At 36.1% G+C, this 18,515-nt stretch overlaps 1 protein-coding gene across 1 annotated transcript in view; it reads right to left on the bottom strand.

Annotated features, from left to right (window-relative positions):
* DPP10 (dipeptidyl peptidase like 10) overlaps nt 1–14,283 on the bottom strand; it is an 883,075-nt gene extending 868,792 nt beyond the window's left edge. The window contains 1 exon segment of the mRNA XM_043992035.1: nt 14,050–14,283. Coding sequence (XP_043847970.1) covers nt 14,050–14,124 — 75 coding nt within the window. The 5' untranslated portion in view covers nt 14,125–14,283.
* Nucleotides 14,284–18,515: the final 4,232 nt, after the last annotated feature.

Below are 18,515 nucleotides of genomic sequence, written 5' to 3'. Positions count from 1 at the left end.
TTACCAATTATAGTAGATTTTTTAATTTCTCATAATGACATGAGGATAATTAAGCAGATGATGCAAAAAGTGATGAAACAAAGATAAAAATTATTTTTAGAAATTAATATCACAGCAATTGTCCTCTCAATTTACCCTCCAAAAGGGGGGACTATAGAAATATTGTTTTAAAGAATGTTTCAATTTTTGTTTTATTATATGTTTCATGTGTAACAACTAAGATTCTGAAATCCCTTAGACATGTTTTTGAGAACTTTCATTGTTTGATTTGATTATTGACAAAGCTATTTTAAAGTTGTGTTGAGCTCAATTTTGTAGGAAATTTTCCTGGCTGATTACCAGCATCCACACATCAACCCCTGAAAAGACTTCCATTCCACGACTACACCTGAGGACATCTGAGAAAAGACTTTCAGAGACTGTAAATGAACAGTTTTGTTTTGTTGTTGGTGGGTTTTTTTCTTTTCTCTTTCTGTTATAATATACACCATCTGTTACATGTACTCTCTGCAGAGGTCCTCCCTTTGCAAGACCAATGTCAAAGCACCGGTTCATGAGGACAAAAAAAAATGCCCCTCTGGACAAAACTTTCCTCTCTCCCTTTTCTATATTGTTATTAACATATTGTTAGTTAGCATCGGATATTATATTCTGTTATTTTTGACTGTTTCATCAAGGAAACACCCCATTTCTTGAAGAAACAAAGGGGGGACTATAACGATTGGAATGGCGCCACCTGCTGGAGACTTACTATAGAAAAGCTCCGTCATGAGGTGAAGGTCTCTGAGGGCAAGACCATGCATCTTTTCTTTGGCATCAGGAAGTGATGTTTGCTTGTGGGAGGATGAAGGTGGAGCCTGGAGCTCTAACTCCCTCTCTTTCCTGAGGACTCCAGTGGAGAAGGGAGCTAGAAATTCACTCTCACTTTAATAGATAGATAAATGTAGGCCTTTCTCTCTTTACCAAATTCTTATTGTCCTTAATAAATGCTTAAAAGTCTAACTCTTGCTAAAGCTTGTAATTTATTGGCAACCACTCATTAGATATTTTAGACAGTATAGCTAGAATTTTAGCCCTTACACTAGAGAGTATATGTCAAGAAATTATCAAGGAAAATTGCCTCAATACTCTAGAACCAGAGGGGGAAAAAGAAATTGAAGGAATCCACCAGTCACCCCCTGAAGGACATCCTAAAATGAAAGCTTCCAGGACTATTATAGCCAAATTCCAGAGCTCCCAAGTCAAAGACAAAACACTTCAAGCAACCAAAAGGAAATAAATAAAATACAATAGAGCCACAATCAGGATTACACAAGATTTAACAACTACCACAATAAAGTAGTAGAATATAATTTTACAGAAGACCAAGAAGCTGGGATTAAAATTAAAATAACCTACTCAACTGAACTGTGTATAATTCTTCAAGAGAAAATGGATATTTGATTAAATAGAGGACTTTTGAGCACTCCTGATGGAATGAACACACCTGAACAATTTGACCTTTGATTGCAATACTCAAGAGAAGCATAAAAAAGATAAACATGAAAAGGAAATCATAAGGTACTCAATAATGCTAAACTGCTTACATTTCTATATGAGAACATTATGCATGAATTTTCTGAGATATTTATCATTATTAGGGCAGTTAAAGGGATTCTACATAGAAAGAAAGGATTCAAGGAAGGTCTGATTGTGGTAGGCTGATGTAAAAAAAATGGATAAGCAAGAATGAGAACTGCCCTTAGTAAAGGGGCAAAAGAGAAATAAAGGGGAAATTATCTTACATAAAACTCTCACACAAAGAAAATCTTTTATAGCATGGGGGAAATGAAAGGAATAAAGCTTAAACCTTACTCTGTCTTAAATTGATTCAAAGAGGAAAAAATACACAATATAAACTCAATTGGTAATGGCAATCTATCTTATCTAAAATGGAAGTAGAAGGAGAAGGGCAGAAGAAGAGGGGTAGGTAAAATGGAGGCAGGATAGAAGAAGGCAATGGTTAGAAACAAAACAGACTTGAGAGGAAAAAGAGAAAAATAAATGTAAGAAAAAAAGATGGAGAGTAATGCAGAGTTGCTAATCATAAGTATGAATGTGAATGGGATGAAATCACCCACAAAATGGAAGTAAATAGCAGAATGTCTTAGAAACCACTATCCAACAATGTGGTTTTTTTTTAATAAATGTGAAACAGAGATACACAGAGAGTTAAAATAAGGGGCTGGAGCAGAATCTATTAAACTCCAACTGAAGTTTAAAAGGCAAGGGTAGTAATTATGATCGCAGACAAAGCAAAAGGAAAAAATACCTAATTAAAAGAAATAAGCATGGAAACTACATCTTCTTAAAAGAAACCATAAGCAATCAATAATATCAATATTAAACATATACCTACTAAAAGGTATAACATTAAAATTCTTAAAAGAATTGTTAAATATATTAGAGCTAGAACAAGACAGTAAAATTATACTTTTGGGGACCTCAACTTTCCCTCTCTCTTAACTAGATAAATCTAACCATCATAAAAATAAGAAAGAAGTCAAGCAGATGAATGGGATCTTAGAAAGGGGGAGATCTGATAGATCACCGTAGAAAACTGAATTGGAATAGGAAGGAATATACTTTGTTTTTCCAAGTTGTACATGACACCTTCACAAAAATTGACCACAGATGAACTGTTCATCTTTATGCTCACTGAAAAAAGTCCTCACAAGGAAATGTAGAAAAGCAGAAAAATAGTGTATCCTTTTCATAGCATAAAGCAATAAAATTATATTTAATAAAGAGCCATAGAAGATTAAATTTTAAAATTAATTGGGAACTAAACAATCCAAGCATACAGAACAAATTATAGAATCATTCAATAAGAAAATTAACCTGGAAGAATACGTCAAGAATATCAAGGGAATTGGGGCAGCTAGGTGATACAATCAATAAAGCACCAGTCCTGGATTCAGGAGGAAATTAGTTCAAATCTGACCTCAGACATTTGACACTTAATAGCTGTGTGACCTTGGGCAAGTCACTTAACCCTCATTGCCCTGGAGGTGGGGAGAATATCAAGGGAATCAATGAAAAAAATGTGATGGAAAACAAACTAGCAGTTCTAAATGTCAAACCAATATTACAAAGCAGTAATAATAAAAACAATGTGATAGCTAAGAAATAGGGTGGTGGATGAGCAAAATAAATTAATAGAAAACATACATTTGTAAATTAACACAGCAATCTAGTGTTTGATAAAGATCCAAGTTTTTAAGGCAAGAACTCAATCTTTGAAAAAGAAAAAATTCTGGGAAAACTATAAGGCAGCTTGGCAGAAACTTAGCATAGAATAACATGTCATATTATATGCCAAGGTAAGGTCAAAATGGATAAAATAATTAGATATAAAGGGTGATATCAGAAGTAAATTAGGTGAGCATTGAAAGATATACCTGCCAGATCAGTGGATAAAGGAGGGATTTGTGATCAAACAAGAGAAAGGGAGGTTTACAGGAAGTCAAATAGATAAGTTTGATTACATGAAAATAAAAAAAAAACCCTTTAAATAAAGAATACTAATGCAGCCACATTTAGAAGGAAAACTAGAGACCGGAAAAATCATAGTGTAACGATTAGAATGACGCCACCTGCTGGAGACTTACTGTAGAAAAGCTCCACCATGAGGAGAAGGCGGTCAAGGTCCTTAGCATCATGTTTGGTCATGGGTACTGTCTATCAAGGCTACCAACCAATCAACTTGAGGAGCCTCCCATTTCTGGAAGGAGGACACGAAGTAGGAAGCAGACGCTGGTGGAGGGGTTCTGTCTCTTTTGGTTCCTGACCTCACCATGGTGGGTCGGATGATAGGGTCTTTTAGAAATAGTTAGATTTTTACCTTTCTCTCTGATCCTAATGCTCTGTAATAATTACTTAACTACTCAAATACTCTTCCTAAAGCTTATAATTTACTGGTGAAAACTCATTAGATTTTGGATAGTTTAGCTAGAATTTTAGCCCCTTATAATAGCAAGTTTCTTTGATAAAGGCTTCATTTCTCAAATATATAGGGAGCAGAGACAAATTTATAAAATTAAGATGTATTCACTATCTGATAAATGGTCAAATGATATGAAAAGGTGCTTTTCAGACAAAATAATCTATCAATAGAAACATGGAAATATCCTCTAAATCACAATTGATTTGAGATAGTAAAACAACTCTGAGATAACACCTCACACTTATCAGACTGACTAACTGGACAGAAAGGGAAAATGAAAAATGCTGAAGGAGATGTAGAAAAACTGGGACATTAATATACCATTGATGAAAATGTGAAGTACCCCACTATTCTGGAAAACAAATTTGAACTACACCTAAATTTCTATAGAACAATGTGTACCCTTTGACCTAGCAAAAATGATAGGTCTGCATCCTCAAAATGTGAGAGAAAAAGTAAAAGGATCTATTTGTTCGAAAATCTTTATAGCAATTCTTTTGTACTTAGAAATCTATGGGATTATCATGTATTGAGGAATAGCTGAACAACTTGTAATAGAATGCTATTGTGCTATAAAAAATGACAAGCAAGATGCTTTCAGAAAACCCAGGAAGACTTACATGAATTCATGCAAAGTGAAGATAGCAGAACCAAACACTATATGCAGAAATAGCAATATTTCTGTGCTGAAGATAACGACCCATGACAGTTTCAAAGATTCATAATGAAAAATGTTACCTGAATCCAGAAATGAACTCTGAATGCAGATAGAATCATTTTCTTTATTTTATTGTGTGTGTTTTCTTTTTAAATATGGCTAATATGGAAATACATGTTTCCATACTTAAAAAGTATAATCCATATCAAATTACTTGACGATTCAAGGAAGGGTTGAGGCATGAAGGAAGGAGAACATTTGGAAGTCAGTTTTTCAAAAAAGTGACTGTTTAAAATGTTTACATGTAATTGGGAAATATTTAAAGATATATATAATTTATTTTATATTATTTAAAACAAATATTGATTTGGAAGAGATCACAGATGTCATCTAGTGAAATCCCTTTTTTTATTACTGATGAAATCAGAATAAAAGAAATTAAACAAATTGTCAACAGTACAGAGGTTAAAAAAAATTGGCAGATTTGGACTCAACCTTGGTTCATTTAATTCTAAATCTGGGACTGTTTTCTCTACATGAGAAAACCTAGACTTTAGTCCCAGCTCACTAGTTACCCAAAATGTGACATGAGGCAAATCATTTTTCCCTCTCTAAATCTCCATTTCCTCATGTGTAAAATTAAGTGATTTCCCCAATTATCTTTTTGGTTCCTTCCATTAACAACATTCTCTGATTGTTTTTCCAGTGTCTGTTAACATTTTCAATGAGAGAATAAAAACATAAATTTAAACTAACTATAAAAACATAAATTTAAACTAACTAGCTTGGCAAAGGAGAATTGACTTTCGCTTATGCAAATTATTCTGGAATAAGTAAAAATCATAACCACATTCTATTTTTTTTCCTGAATTTCATAAGCCTCTTGCTATTTCTTTTTTTTCTATTAAGTTGTGAATAACATCATCATCATCATCCACATTTTACAGATCAGGAAACTGACATGCAGAAATGCTCGGTGGCTTGCCTAAAGTCACAAAGTTAGTCAATATATGAAATAGGATTTAATTCAGGTCTTCTTGACTCTAAATCATACTATCTATTAATTGTGTCACCAAACTCATATTTCTTTAATGTTCTTTATTCAAGATCTTGGTACTTTTTTAGAATTCTCTGTATGTGACACACTGTGTTGATCTTTTCATTCTAATTGTAGGGGCAGCTAAGTGGCACAGTGGACCATCATCCCTGGTGTGACCCTGGGCAAGTCCCTTAACCCTGATTCCCACTGCCAAAAAAAAAAGAATAGACCTATAGCCTGTCATATATTTACACACATACATACATATATATATATATATATTGTGTGTGCATACACAATTAAAGCATGTTGCCGAAGTACTTGGAGATCTATTCTTAGAGCACAGAATGCCTAGATTCAAGTCTTTCTCTAACATATACCAATTGCATAACCACAAGTAAATCAATGTATGTATGTAGATATTTTACATACACACATACATATATACCCAGATATATGCATATATATATAAACCTTGATAACCATACTTCATTGTAATTGGATCCCTTTGTAACCCTACATATTTTAATTTAAAACATTATTCTCAGGAATGTATCACCTTCACAAGATTTCCAAAGGAGCCCACAACACACAAAACATGCTCAAGAACTCTTATCTTAGACTTAAAGTTACAGAGGAGATACCCATCTACAGTGGAATGAGATTCCACAGTGAGAGAGACACACTGTGATATAGTTGATAGACTGCTGGTCTTGGAGTTGGAATGACCTGGTTTCAGTTCCAGTCCTGTTATTTACTAGCATTTAACCACTTGTATGCCATGAAACCTCCCCAAGTCGCAGTTTGAACTAGATCACACTGATTCTCCCTTCCAGCTCTCTATGTCTGACTATCATTTGCTCCATGTCTCAGAATCCTTATTTATAATTATTTCATTGGTATAACCTACTCCTAATGAGAAAATTCCCTCTACCAATGCATGTTGACAACTTTTTAGAGTCTGAGATTAGTTGCCTGAGATCACTGAAAATTAGGTAATTTACTCAGGGTCTCATAACTGATATTTTTCATATATAGAAATTAAAGCCAGATTTTTTTTGTCTTGAGGCCCTATTATGTATGATCTATATCACATTTCCTCCTGGATGCACCACTAAGGAAATATTTCCCTTAATCTCTCTCAGTCTGTTTATTCTCTATTCTTTCTTCTCTCTTTCCCTCTCTCTCTCTATGTTTTGCTGTCTCTGTGTCTCTCAAACACACATATACATATATAGATGTATATATAGACACAAATATGCATATATAGATATATATGCATAAGTAAAATATATGTACATAACTGTATGTATATGGATATTGTGTATGTGTATTATGTATGTATGTATGTGTGTATGTATGTATAGCTATATGTTTCTGTGTACATGTATCAGGATACCCTGGGATCAAATTTCACCTCTGCCCGTTACTGGTCTTGTGCCTCAAGCTCTCTCTATTTCCAGAAATGTCCTCAGACAATTTCTAGACCTTGGAGTTTTGCATTGGTGGAGGAAACTTCTACATGAATCATACTTTTGCATTATGAAAGTTAATTTTAAAAATCAGTCTTCACTGAGTGATTTCAATTCTGTATCCATGATTACATTAATGTTAGTTAACTTCTATAATCCTTCATATCTCAATCAATTCACAAAGAGAACATAAACTCAGATTTGTGGATGTAAGCGACCTCAGAAGTCATTTAGTCCAAAATTCCTATTTGGCAAAGAAGAACCTAGATCCATAAATGTTAAATAATTTATGGAAAGTCACACAGGTACACAGAAAATTTATATGCATGTCCTTTGACTTCAAATTTAGTGTTGTTTTTTTCATTGTGTCTTCTTCATGAAATACTTTGCTCCCTCCCTCTAAAAAATTTCAGTGACTATCCTTCTTCTCCAAATTTTGCTTAAGAGTACTACAATGACTGACTGTTATTGGAAACACGTTTAACTTTTTCCAGCTTGGTTGCTGTGTCAGAATTTAAACTTCGCTTGTTTAGACTTCAAGAAATTGAGATAGATAGATAGATGATAAATAGATAGATAGATAAATAGTTATCTAGCTAGATGATAGATATAGACATACATATATGTATGTGTATTTATATACATGCATGTATGAATGTTTATATAAACATGATATGAAATGTGTTAAGTCCTATGGATTCCATGCACATGATAGTTATAAGGATATAATTTTATGTTAATTTTAATGAAAGAAGCAACTCAATGGTAAAATGAACTGTTTTCTTTTTCTCAGAGAAAGAGAATATATGCTTAAATGATTACTATTTCATCTACAACACTTTAAAAAACTTAGCATTAATGATTATTAATATATTTATTGTCCTTAACATATTTACAATCTAATGTCTTCAAAGCCAAGAAGTAAAGGAAGAATAAAAATAATGAGCTTCTTAAACAGCATTTTTTTTAAAACTTAAGACACATAATATCCCTCAACGTACCACAATATGAATTAAATAAGATTATAAACTCTGGTAAAATGAAGAATTTCAAAGACCCTCCCACACATACTGGGGCATTGTCCTAAGTAACACCAGAACCTAACGTGATTTATGTATCATTTATTATCTACTTTTAAGACACAGGCTGAATTTCTCAGGATATCAATGTTGATTAAATGTTTCGCCCCCCAAAAAATAAAACATGAAAAAATAGCTTTCCTCAAAAAGGCAGGTCTGTTAGGTTTGTGTATCGGCATGTGTGTGGGTGGGGTGGTTTCAAATTGGTATTTCGCTGTTGAATTATTATAAAATGTTTAGTTTTTTTCCCCCTCCTGCATTGTGATCACTAAAAGCTATTTTCCAGGATACTAGTATGATGTTTAAAAGTAGTTTGCCAAGTGCCATTTTTGTACTATTTACAAGAAAGAAAGGAAAATTAATTTTTAATATTTTATGCAATGGAGGCTTAAGATTTTTAATGGCATTTGTTAGACCTCAGCTGATATAAAAATAGTCTGTATTCTATATTCTATTTCTATGTAGATAGGTAATATTTTATGTTAACATTAAAATGTAAAATGTATTAAGTGTTTTACAGAGAATGAATGGTAGCACAGCAGTTCAAGTACATTTCAATCCTTGGTCATGAAGATTCCAGTTCATAAGTCATTTCTTCTGGAGACCATAAGAGGATTATTGAGATATTTTCTATAATTTTCAGTTTATTGACTACCACGTACCAATTATACTGTACTTATCTAGTAAAATAAAATGTTTGTCACAGAAAACATTTTATATGATATTGCATTAACAGAAGGCAGTATGATATAGTGGTAATAGCTGCACCCAGAGCAAGGAAGACCTGGGTTCAAGTTCCATAGGCCACACTTGCTGATGCTGTAACCTCTCAGTGCTAAAAAATAATCTCTAAAACTAAACTGTAGAGAAGACAGCTATCTGCTATGACACAGGGAACTTCTTTAGCAAAGAGATCCCTATACCAAAAAAATCATAGGTTAAGTACCTATCCTTATTATCTTAATGTTCTAAGTATTCAAATCCAAAAATTAATATTCTTAAGTCAACATTGTTATATTGTTGTTCAGTCATTTTTCAGGCATCTCCAAGTTTTTGCGATCCTATTTGGGGTTTTCTTGGCAAAGATACTGGAGTGGTTTGCCTTTTCAATCTCTAGCTCATTTTACAGATAAGGAAACTGAGGAAAACAAGGTTAAGTGACTTGTACAGGATCACATAGCTAGTAATTATCTGAGGCCAGATTTGAACTCAGGAAGATGAATTTTCCTGATTCCACTCCTGACACACTATCCACTGAACCGACTGAGTGCCCTACTGCAATAATTGTAGTAACTGTTTTATTTTGACCTAAAAGGACAACTCAATAAGTGTAGTATATAAAGTCCACAGATTCATAAAGACCTAGAACTGAGTCCTAGCTTTGGACTACTGAAAATCGCCTTAATGTCTCTGGGTCTTCAAGCAACTTTTTAAAACTACAAGATGACAAGTTACAAATACTTTTTTTTTTTCTGCTCCATATCAGTGGAGCAAGATTGTATGACTGAAGTTCTCCCTCCTTCTTTAATAATAATTAAATAGGAAATAAAGAGCCTAAAGCACCATAACCTCACCAGAAAATAACCACTACCTACAAACAAACCTAAACAATGAAATGAGTCTTTAGAAATAACCTTAAGGCTTGGGTTCATTATTAAACTCTCCCACAATCCACTTAACCTCTCTGTACCTTAATTTCCTCCATATATAAAATATTCTATGACTATAATATGTTAACACAAATTATTATTACATGTTGAAACATCTGTGAAATTATCTGAGTTATTTTATTATTATCAATTGTTGCCCAGCCCTCTAATGACAAGCAGCTCCACATTTAACTAACTTGATTCTTAGAGGATAGATACAGTCAACCTCTCTGTCCCAGAAGCATCTAGAACTAGATAGGACTTTCCCAAATTTCTGCTCTTTTAGAAAAGCAATGGAGTTGCCAGGGTCACTTTTATACAATGGTGGGGGAAACCATAAAAGAATATTAGTAGAAATTATTATTAATTGTTATCGTTGGTATGATCATAAGCAGCATCATTTGAAAACATTTCTACTCATAGCTTTCAGTATAAGACTGCCACTTGGTGGAAATATGGGAAAACAGTGACACCATCAACTTAGAAAATTTTTCTGTCCTTCAAAATAAGTTTCGTGACAGGTTGTACACCCTGAGGAATAACTTATCTCTTACAGAGCTCAATTTGGTCATATAGATATATAGATACAAACTATATATGGAAAGGTATGTTGTTTACAAAACAAGTTTCATATAGATGACTCATTAACTTTAAATTCCTTTAAATAATTTTATGAACTAGCATATGTCTTGCATACAATTAGATTAATGTTGAATTAATAATAATTAAAGCAAAGTTGTTATTATTAGTCCTAACCCACAATTTCCTTATTTGTAAAATGGGGCATTGGTTATAATATGTGAGAAAATCTATATTCATCTACCTTAAAGTGTTATTTATAAAGCAGTTTGTAAAACATGAAGTATCATAGAAATGGTAAACATTTACATAATCAATGGAGCTAGCAAAGAAAGATTATTAAAATGATGAAAATTCACAGGGACACAGAATTTTAACTAATTTAAGTGAGTAGATTTCATATTACATTCTTGTCACAGTAGTTGCCCTGGAGCAGCTCTGATCATGATTACAGTACCTACTTACCACCAGGCATTTACAAATGAGTGAAAATTGAGAGGTTGAGACCCCTAAAGAGCTCTGGTAATGATAACAAAGGTTTTTCAGAAGTACATAGACATTTTCTCTAGGAAAGAAAAATACTATGGCCCTTGACTGTGACTTAAGTAAAAGGAAGTCCTTGATAGAATCAGGACACCTTGATTTTTAGATTTCAAAAATATCTCTACCTTGGAAAGCAAAAGACCTTTTTTGGCAACATTTAAGGGAATCTAATTCATTCCAAATCAATACTTAGTAAATGATCAGATGGAACACGCATTTCAGTCATAAAACATTATTTAAATGGAGAGCTCTTTTAAAAGAAAATTGTTTTTAAGTTAGTGAAAATGTTTATATAGGAAAAACTAAAATAATTCATAATAAATCTAATAAATGTATATATTCACTACTAATTTTATGAGTTTTGACTGTGACCACTCCAGAGTTGGGTTTAGAGTGATATAACAGTATATATCCTCATAACTTCCAGAAATCATTTATTATTCATAGTAATGACACACATTGGTACATGTAAATTCAATTTGTTAATTTTAAGATGAAGACCACCATAATTACATTAACTTTATTTGGAATATTTGGATGGACTTCTGCAACCAGCTATAGGATGTTAAATTGTATTCTGTAGAATATATTTTAAAGTCTATCTCCCCCTTCTCAAATTCTAAAATAACACAAGCACACACATGAGCTTGCTCTCTCTTTTCCTCTCTCTGTCTCTCTGTCTCTCTCACACACACACACACACACACACACACACACACACACACACACACAGCAGTGACATTTGGAAATAGTACTCATTTTATTATAAGAATTAAATCATCTGTTGCCAGAAATTATTTTGGAAAGAACTATTCATGATATATTTTTAAATTGGTTGCAAAAATACACAGCATATATATATATATATACACACACATATATACATACATATGTATATACATGTACATATGCACACCTCAGTATATATTAACAATAAATTCTAAATGCAACTCCTGTCACTGGACATGGATTGTCATTTGGTCAGTATATACAGAATAGCAAGATTATTAACATTATCTTCAGATTTTGTTGCTGTGTTCCACTTGGCTTTCTCTCCAACTCCAACATAAATGAAAATTTTGCAGCACCCAAAGTAACCAGTTGGTGTCACAGGTTAGTGAGCAGAAATTTCATGTGGGGAATCTCACCTGACTAATCATTCTTGTTGGTACTATCATCCCAGGAGCAACTGAGAGGCATGGTAGCTTGTTAATGAAATTTAGGGTGCTGTCAGCCTGAAAGTGGATTTTCAAACCTTACTCCTTTCTTGAAAAATCATCTCTTAGATATCTGCTAACCAGTTTCTCTTATAAGAACAAAGGTGGGTGGGGGAAGGATTTTTTTTGTCTTTTAGAGGTTTAACCCTGAAAAGGGCAAAACACTTTCAATGATCTTTCCAAAACAGAATAAACTAATGCATAATTTGAATCATGCAGCAGAATAAACCCAGGTAAGCATTTAGTGAATAGTAATAGTCACCACCTGTGAGACAGAAATCCCTGAAGGCAATGTGGGGAAGGTGATTAGTCCTGATAAAAAGCAGACACTAGGATGTTCACTACCACTTTCCCTCCATTTCCATATCCATTTGGACAGCTCCCTTTGCACTTTAAACTTAGGGCACAGAAAACTGAATAGATGATCCAATACTTGTGATTCTGGCATGTATTTTATACCCACTTTCAGAAATCATCTGGGAAAGTGTCTGCCCAGCAAGGCGTTAGAGCCCGTTCTGCAGTGTATACTGGGCGTAGAGCACCATCTCTGGTAGGTAGCATAGGAGGCTCCTTTCCAGAGTGCCATAATTATCCAATGACCTAATAGCTGACAGTGTCTACCTAGAGTTTCTAATTGACATAAACATGACAGATCTATGAAAGGGCTAATCATAATTGTCTCTCCTTCTCTTCACCTCCCTACTAACTCTCCAAACACCTCCCCCCTCTTCTTTCAACTTAAGAGTAAAGCAACAGCCCAAACTCCAGCACCATCCCAGTCTGGGAAAGATGAGAAAAAGAGTCACCCTTAGGTTATTTCACTGGACAAGACTGAAACAAAAAATCAGTCGGGGGAGGGGGAAGGGAGGCATGTTAGAAAGCTAAAAAAGAGCAAGAGAAATAATGCCCATCTCTGCTCAAGAGGGCTTGTCATCAACTCTCTCTATAAAAACACCACAATGCAGAAACTGAAAACATGTGGATTCAGTAAACCAACAAACCTTCCCCTATTTAATCCCATCACTTGCCTCTTCCTAGAGCCAGCGTAGCTGCAGGCACTGACCAAATCCAAATGAAGAAACCATAAAACTAACTGGTTAAAGGTCGTCACCTATCCTAGGATCCCCGCCTCTTACAAAGGGTACAACCAAGCCAACCTCCCAGATGACTCGACTATCTTCCTTAGTAAGTGTACTTTTCTTCAGGCAGCTGTTTCTCACTGAAGCCAAGGCAACGACCCGGGCCAACAGCTCCCTACAGTTACCTTCCAACAAGCATGAATGGGGGATTGAAAATCTTTCCTTTTCTTTGCTCTGATGAGCCATTCACTCCGGCTGGGTAGCTTTTAGCAGAAGCAGAAGCAGCCAGGGCAGCAGCGGACCCAACAGCCACTACTATCCCATCCCACTTGCGGCCAGCTCTCCTGGGCTCCCTCACCTTTCCTCCCTCTTTCCCCCCACATATTCAGGTAGTGACTCTTTACCTCTCTCCCGCCCTCCCCAAGTCTCTCCACCTTTCGCATCCTTTCCCTGGCCCTAGAGGGAACTCAAATGCTCCAACTTCCTGCAGAGTCCATCAGGGAGGATCGGAGCACAACCAAATTGGGGAGTGGGGGGAAGGGCAGAGAAAGGTGGAGGGGGAAAAAGGGGAGGAGTGGGAGAAGACAAACAAGGGTGGGCAGGAGTGGAAACAGTCGGGGCTGGAGTGGGGATGAGACAGGGGGAGGGGATAATGTAAAGCCGATGGATGGAAGGGGAGAGCTGGGAGGGAAGATGCTGGAAGCCCTTCTTCGCATCCCCAAGGAGGGCTACTTGCTGCAAACTCTTACCTGATCTTGCTGCTGCGCCTGGCTCCCTCTGGCCCCTGGATTGGACTGCTGCTGCTCCTGCTTCATGGCTGTCATTGTGGGGTTTGATTTGGCTTTCACTTCCTCACGGGCACTTCAGACTCGGGCACCTTCACTTGGCACCAATTGCATGACACAGGCTTCCGTCCCTCTCCGAATTGGCGAAGAGCAAAGCAGTAGCAGCAGTGGTAGCGGAGGCGGAGGGGGGCGGCGGGGACCCAGTGCCGGGGGTGGGGGTGGGGGGAGAGTGGTGATACGGGGGGAGAAGAGAGGAACCAGGCAGGCTCCCTCTCGAAATCTCTCCTTCATCTACCGCAATCCTCCCCCAAAAAACTCTCCCCCCTCCCCCCCACCACCCCAATACCAAGAGAAGCACCAGAGAAAAGAAGCGAAGTGTCAAGTTACTGGAGGGGTGGGAGACGGATGCAGAGCACCTGAATGGGGCGTTGGGGCTCGGACAGCAGCTCGCTCCTCCAGAGGAGATGGGCTCGCATTATACTGCAGTATGCGCTCCCCCCATCTCGCACACCCCAGCTGCCTTCGGCAGCAGCCGCTGCTCTCCCCAATTCCCCCGCCTCAGCAAGGCAGGTGAAAAAGCCCAGCGCTCTGCTTGAGCATCTCGGAGCAACAACCAGCAGTAGAGTCCTGGACAGCTAAGAATCTCTCTACTTGCAAAGCTAAATCTGCCCAGGCTCCCGGGTGCCACCCCCACTCCCTGCGCGCACACACACACACACACACACACACACACACACCCCCTTTGAACCCCCTCAACACAGGCTCCTGCTAAAACCCGGAGAAGCGGAATGCTCGCGCGTGGAAACTCCTCGGTGACTCCGGCAACCACACTGAGCATGCTCAAGAGCTCAGCGCCCACTTTGGGGTGGGTAGGGGGAGTAAGGGGGTATGAGCGCGGGAAGGTCCGTGATCTGCACTTGCCACAGCAGTCGAGTCCTTCCCAAGAGTAGGGACAGGGATATATTTGGAATTCTCAATCAGGGGAAACTGGACTCTTTCTGACTCCAACCCATGCTACCGAGCTCACTGATTAATTAAATTAAGTAGGGTTTTCCATTTCAATTTAGAACTGGTGTAACAACAACAACAATAACACTCTTCAATTCTATAAAGTTAATACTCTCAGCTGATGTGGAGAAGATGGAGGATCAGTTTTTTTTTTCTTTGTTTTTTTTTCCTTCCTCCATCTTCTGAAATAACACATTCACATAGGCTTATGCCACTGAACTATTTTTCCCCTTACCATTATTAACTAATCATTCAGTGGGACCCTGGTACTTGTTATAAATACAATTTCACCAACTTTACAGATCTCCAGCCTCATTACTCTTCAAGAAGCACATGTCAGGTGCTTGCCTGAATGTAGTCTTGGCTTAATCAGTTGTAGCAGAAAATAGGGATATGGTTTCTGCCCTCTGGAGGCTCACATTTAAGACCACTAAGAGAAGATACATCAACTTCAGGAACACCGGAATGATAAAGAAGTAATAATACAGGACTCGGTATCATCATTTTTACAGAGACCATTGCTTCTAAATAGTCATGAGGTGCATGGAATGAGAGAAAAGAATGGGTGCACTGGAGACATGCCTTGACGTAGTCATTAGTATTCACCAATCACCATACAGGGATCCTGAATCTGTAGGACAATGAAGAGGAGGTATTCTCCGGCTCTTTTCCCTGAACTAAACTTCAGAGTTGAAATGAAATGTGTGTGTGGTGTGTGTGCATATGTATGTTTTAAAAGCAAGGAATGTTCATGTTTGGTTTCCACACCCAGCCCATACCCCTAGTGAGGGCTAGTACATTGCAGTCAACAAATAAATGCTTGTTAGTTGATGGGTGTATGTCTGTCTGTCTGTCTGTCTGTCTGTGTTGGGTAGTACTGGAGCTAGATTTTCAAAGTTTTGAAACAGCAGTCAGACCAACAGGACCTAAATATTTGAGTAAACATAACAGAATGAACTAGTTTTATGATATATGTAGAATGGTGATATTTATATCTTAAATTTTCTTTTAAAACTATGATTTCTTAATTTTTAAGCTCTTATAGAGCTCTTAGGTGTTTTCTGTCCTATAAAGAAAGAGTGGGGGCAGCTAGGTGGGGCAATGGTTAAAAGCACCTACTCTAAATTCAGGAGGACCTAAGTTCAAATCTGGCCTCAGACACTTGACACTTACTTAGCTGTGTGACCCTATGCAAGTCACTTAACCCTCACTGTACCTCTCAACCCCCCAAGGGAAAAAAAAGAGTAGTGTGTCTACTCTGAAAGGCATCAATGCACCTGTAAAATCATGTACAGACAGACTAAAGTAAAAAGCTGAACTTTTCCTTAGGAAATTAGTGGTTATTTTATTTTTCCAGATAGCTTCATTCCTCCTTTTTTCAGTGCATAATTTCTTTGTCATTGTATCTAGTTTGCTCTAGCCCAAGCAGGTGTTTGAATAAAACTATCTTCATAGACATCTGGGTTTTAGTGTATTTAAGAAAAACCATACTTAGATGTTTTCCATCTTCTGTTCAATAAAATTTAGTCCTTTTTAATTTAATACTAAAAACTCCAAATTGTTAGAGACCTCAGAGGTAATGTAGGCCAATCTATATAAGGACAGGTACTTGCTGAAGAAGGTCTTCAGTGATGAAGTATCCATTACCTTCTGGATAACCCATTCTACTTTTCAACAAATCAAATTATTAGAAAGCTATTATTGTATGTAACCTGAATCTTGCATTTCATATATTCTACCCAACATCATTCTGCCCCAAAATTCCCCAATTCTTTCAAACTATCTTTAAAGTGAATGGCCTCCAGTATCCTAATGTTCCTATTCATGTACTTCCCAAAATGTACTTCCTATAACTAAATATACATGACCTTTGAAATTTGGCCTGACCAGAATTACAGGATTATCACTTCCATTATTGTGAATAATGTGCCTCTTACTGTAGCCTCAGATCACAATCACCTATTAAATTGTTGTAGCCATGTCATATCTTAAGCTTGCAGTCCACAAGACCTGAAGAATTTTTTTCACATGAAAAGCTTATTCCTCTGTCAGTATTTTCTTATACAATATATATTAATTTCTACCACTTCAATGATTACTTTGTTAACAAATCAAAGCATGCATTAAGTTTCTTCTCTCTTGGTATCAGTTTCCTCATTTTAAAATGAAGTGATCAAACTAAATAACATCTGAAGTCCTAGGTTTAAATATATAATCCTATTATAGAAAGATAGATGATAGAGATGGAGATAGATAGATGATAGATAGATGATAGATATAGATATATGTATTGTTTTATAAATTTTGAGGAACAGGTGATATATATGGGTATTTTTCTTTTGGTGGAAGTTGAGATTCATTTGAGTTTCTTTCCAAGGCTGTAGGGTTTCTTTTTATTGACAAATATGACAAAAGATCCAGCCAGCCCCATTACATTTAATTTTACTTGCCAAGTTCAATGGTGTTAATTAAAGATTAATCACATATATGCTGATTTTCTCCAGTTTAATCATTCTATTTAATGTACAGTGTCACATTTTTGAAAGTCCATGAACTTCAATTACATGATAAAGCTTTCTTCCTCACTTCCACCACCCCACCCCACCCCCGCCAAGAAAAACTATAATCTCACACTGAAGCATATATAGAATGACTTACTCAAAGGAGAGAAGTCTCAGATCTTCATAGATTCCACTTAGTTTTAATTTTGTTTCTTCAGAATACTTTCCTACTATTTAGATCAATATTGCCTTAGGTATCAGAAAGATACCTAATCAGAGTTAAATGAAATGCTCATTCTGAAAAACAAGAAACTTTCTGTTTCCTCGATTCTCACTTATGTTACTATTCACAATATGTATTTTGTTATTCATAATAGTAGTTAATTGCAAAATATTACAATAAATATTGCATATCCTATGTATATTATGTGATGATATATATGAAATCTATCATATAAAACATTGTTAACTGTATTTTGTATAACTTATGTAGTACACATATATTAAAAAGTAGTTTGCATATGTCTTTGTGAAAATATTATTTTTAAAAATCTCAGTGGAGACATTGAAGTTAAGAAATCTTACATGGATTTCCCAAGGTCAAATAGCTACTACTGAGTAAATGGAACAGACTTCAAACACAAAGTCTTATGATGTAACACTATCCTACCACCATGCTGACTCGCATCCTACAGATTTAGTTTCCTCAAATTGAAACTCTCTTAAGCCTTTGGTGTCTAATTGTCTAAATATAATTCTCTAACAATAGTCACTGATTTGATAAATGATCTCTAGAATTTAGAGGATTGAAGCTTTATTGCCAAATATAATTTCTTGGGTATAGAGGAGTAAAAAAGCCCTTTGAAAGGAAATTTGAAACACTGCAGAGTCTTAAACATTCAAAAGCTCTTTTCCTTTAAG

Source organism: Dromiciops gliroides, chromosome 3 (genome assembly GCF_019393635.1).
Source record: "Dromiciops gliroides isolate mDroGli1 chromosome 3, mDroGli1.pri, whole genome shotgun sequence".
NCBI classification, from domain to species: domain Eukaryota; kingdom Metazoa; phylum Chordata; class Mammalia; order Microbiotheria; family Microbiotheriidae; genus Dromiciops; species Dromiciops gliroides.
Note: the sequence above shows the minus strand (reverse complement) of the source record. Positions and strands in the feature narration are given on the sequence as shown.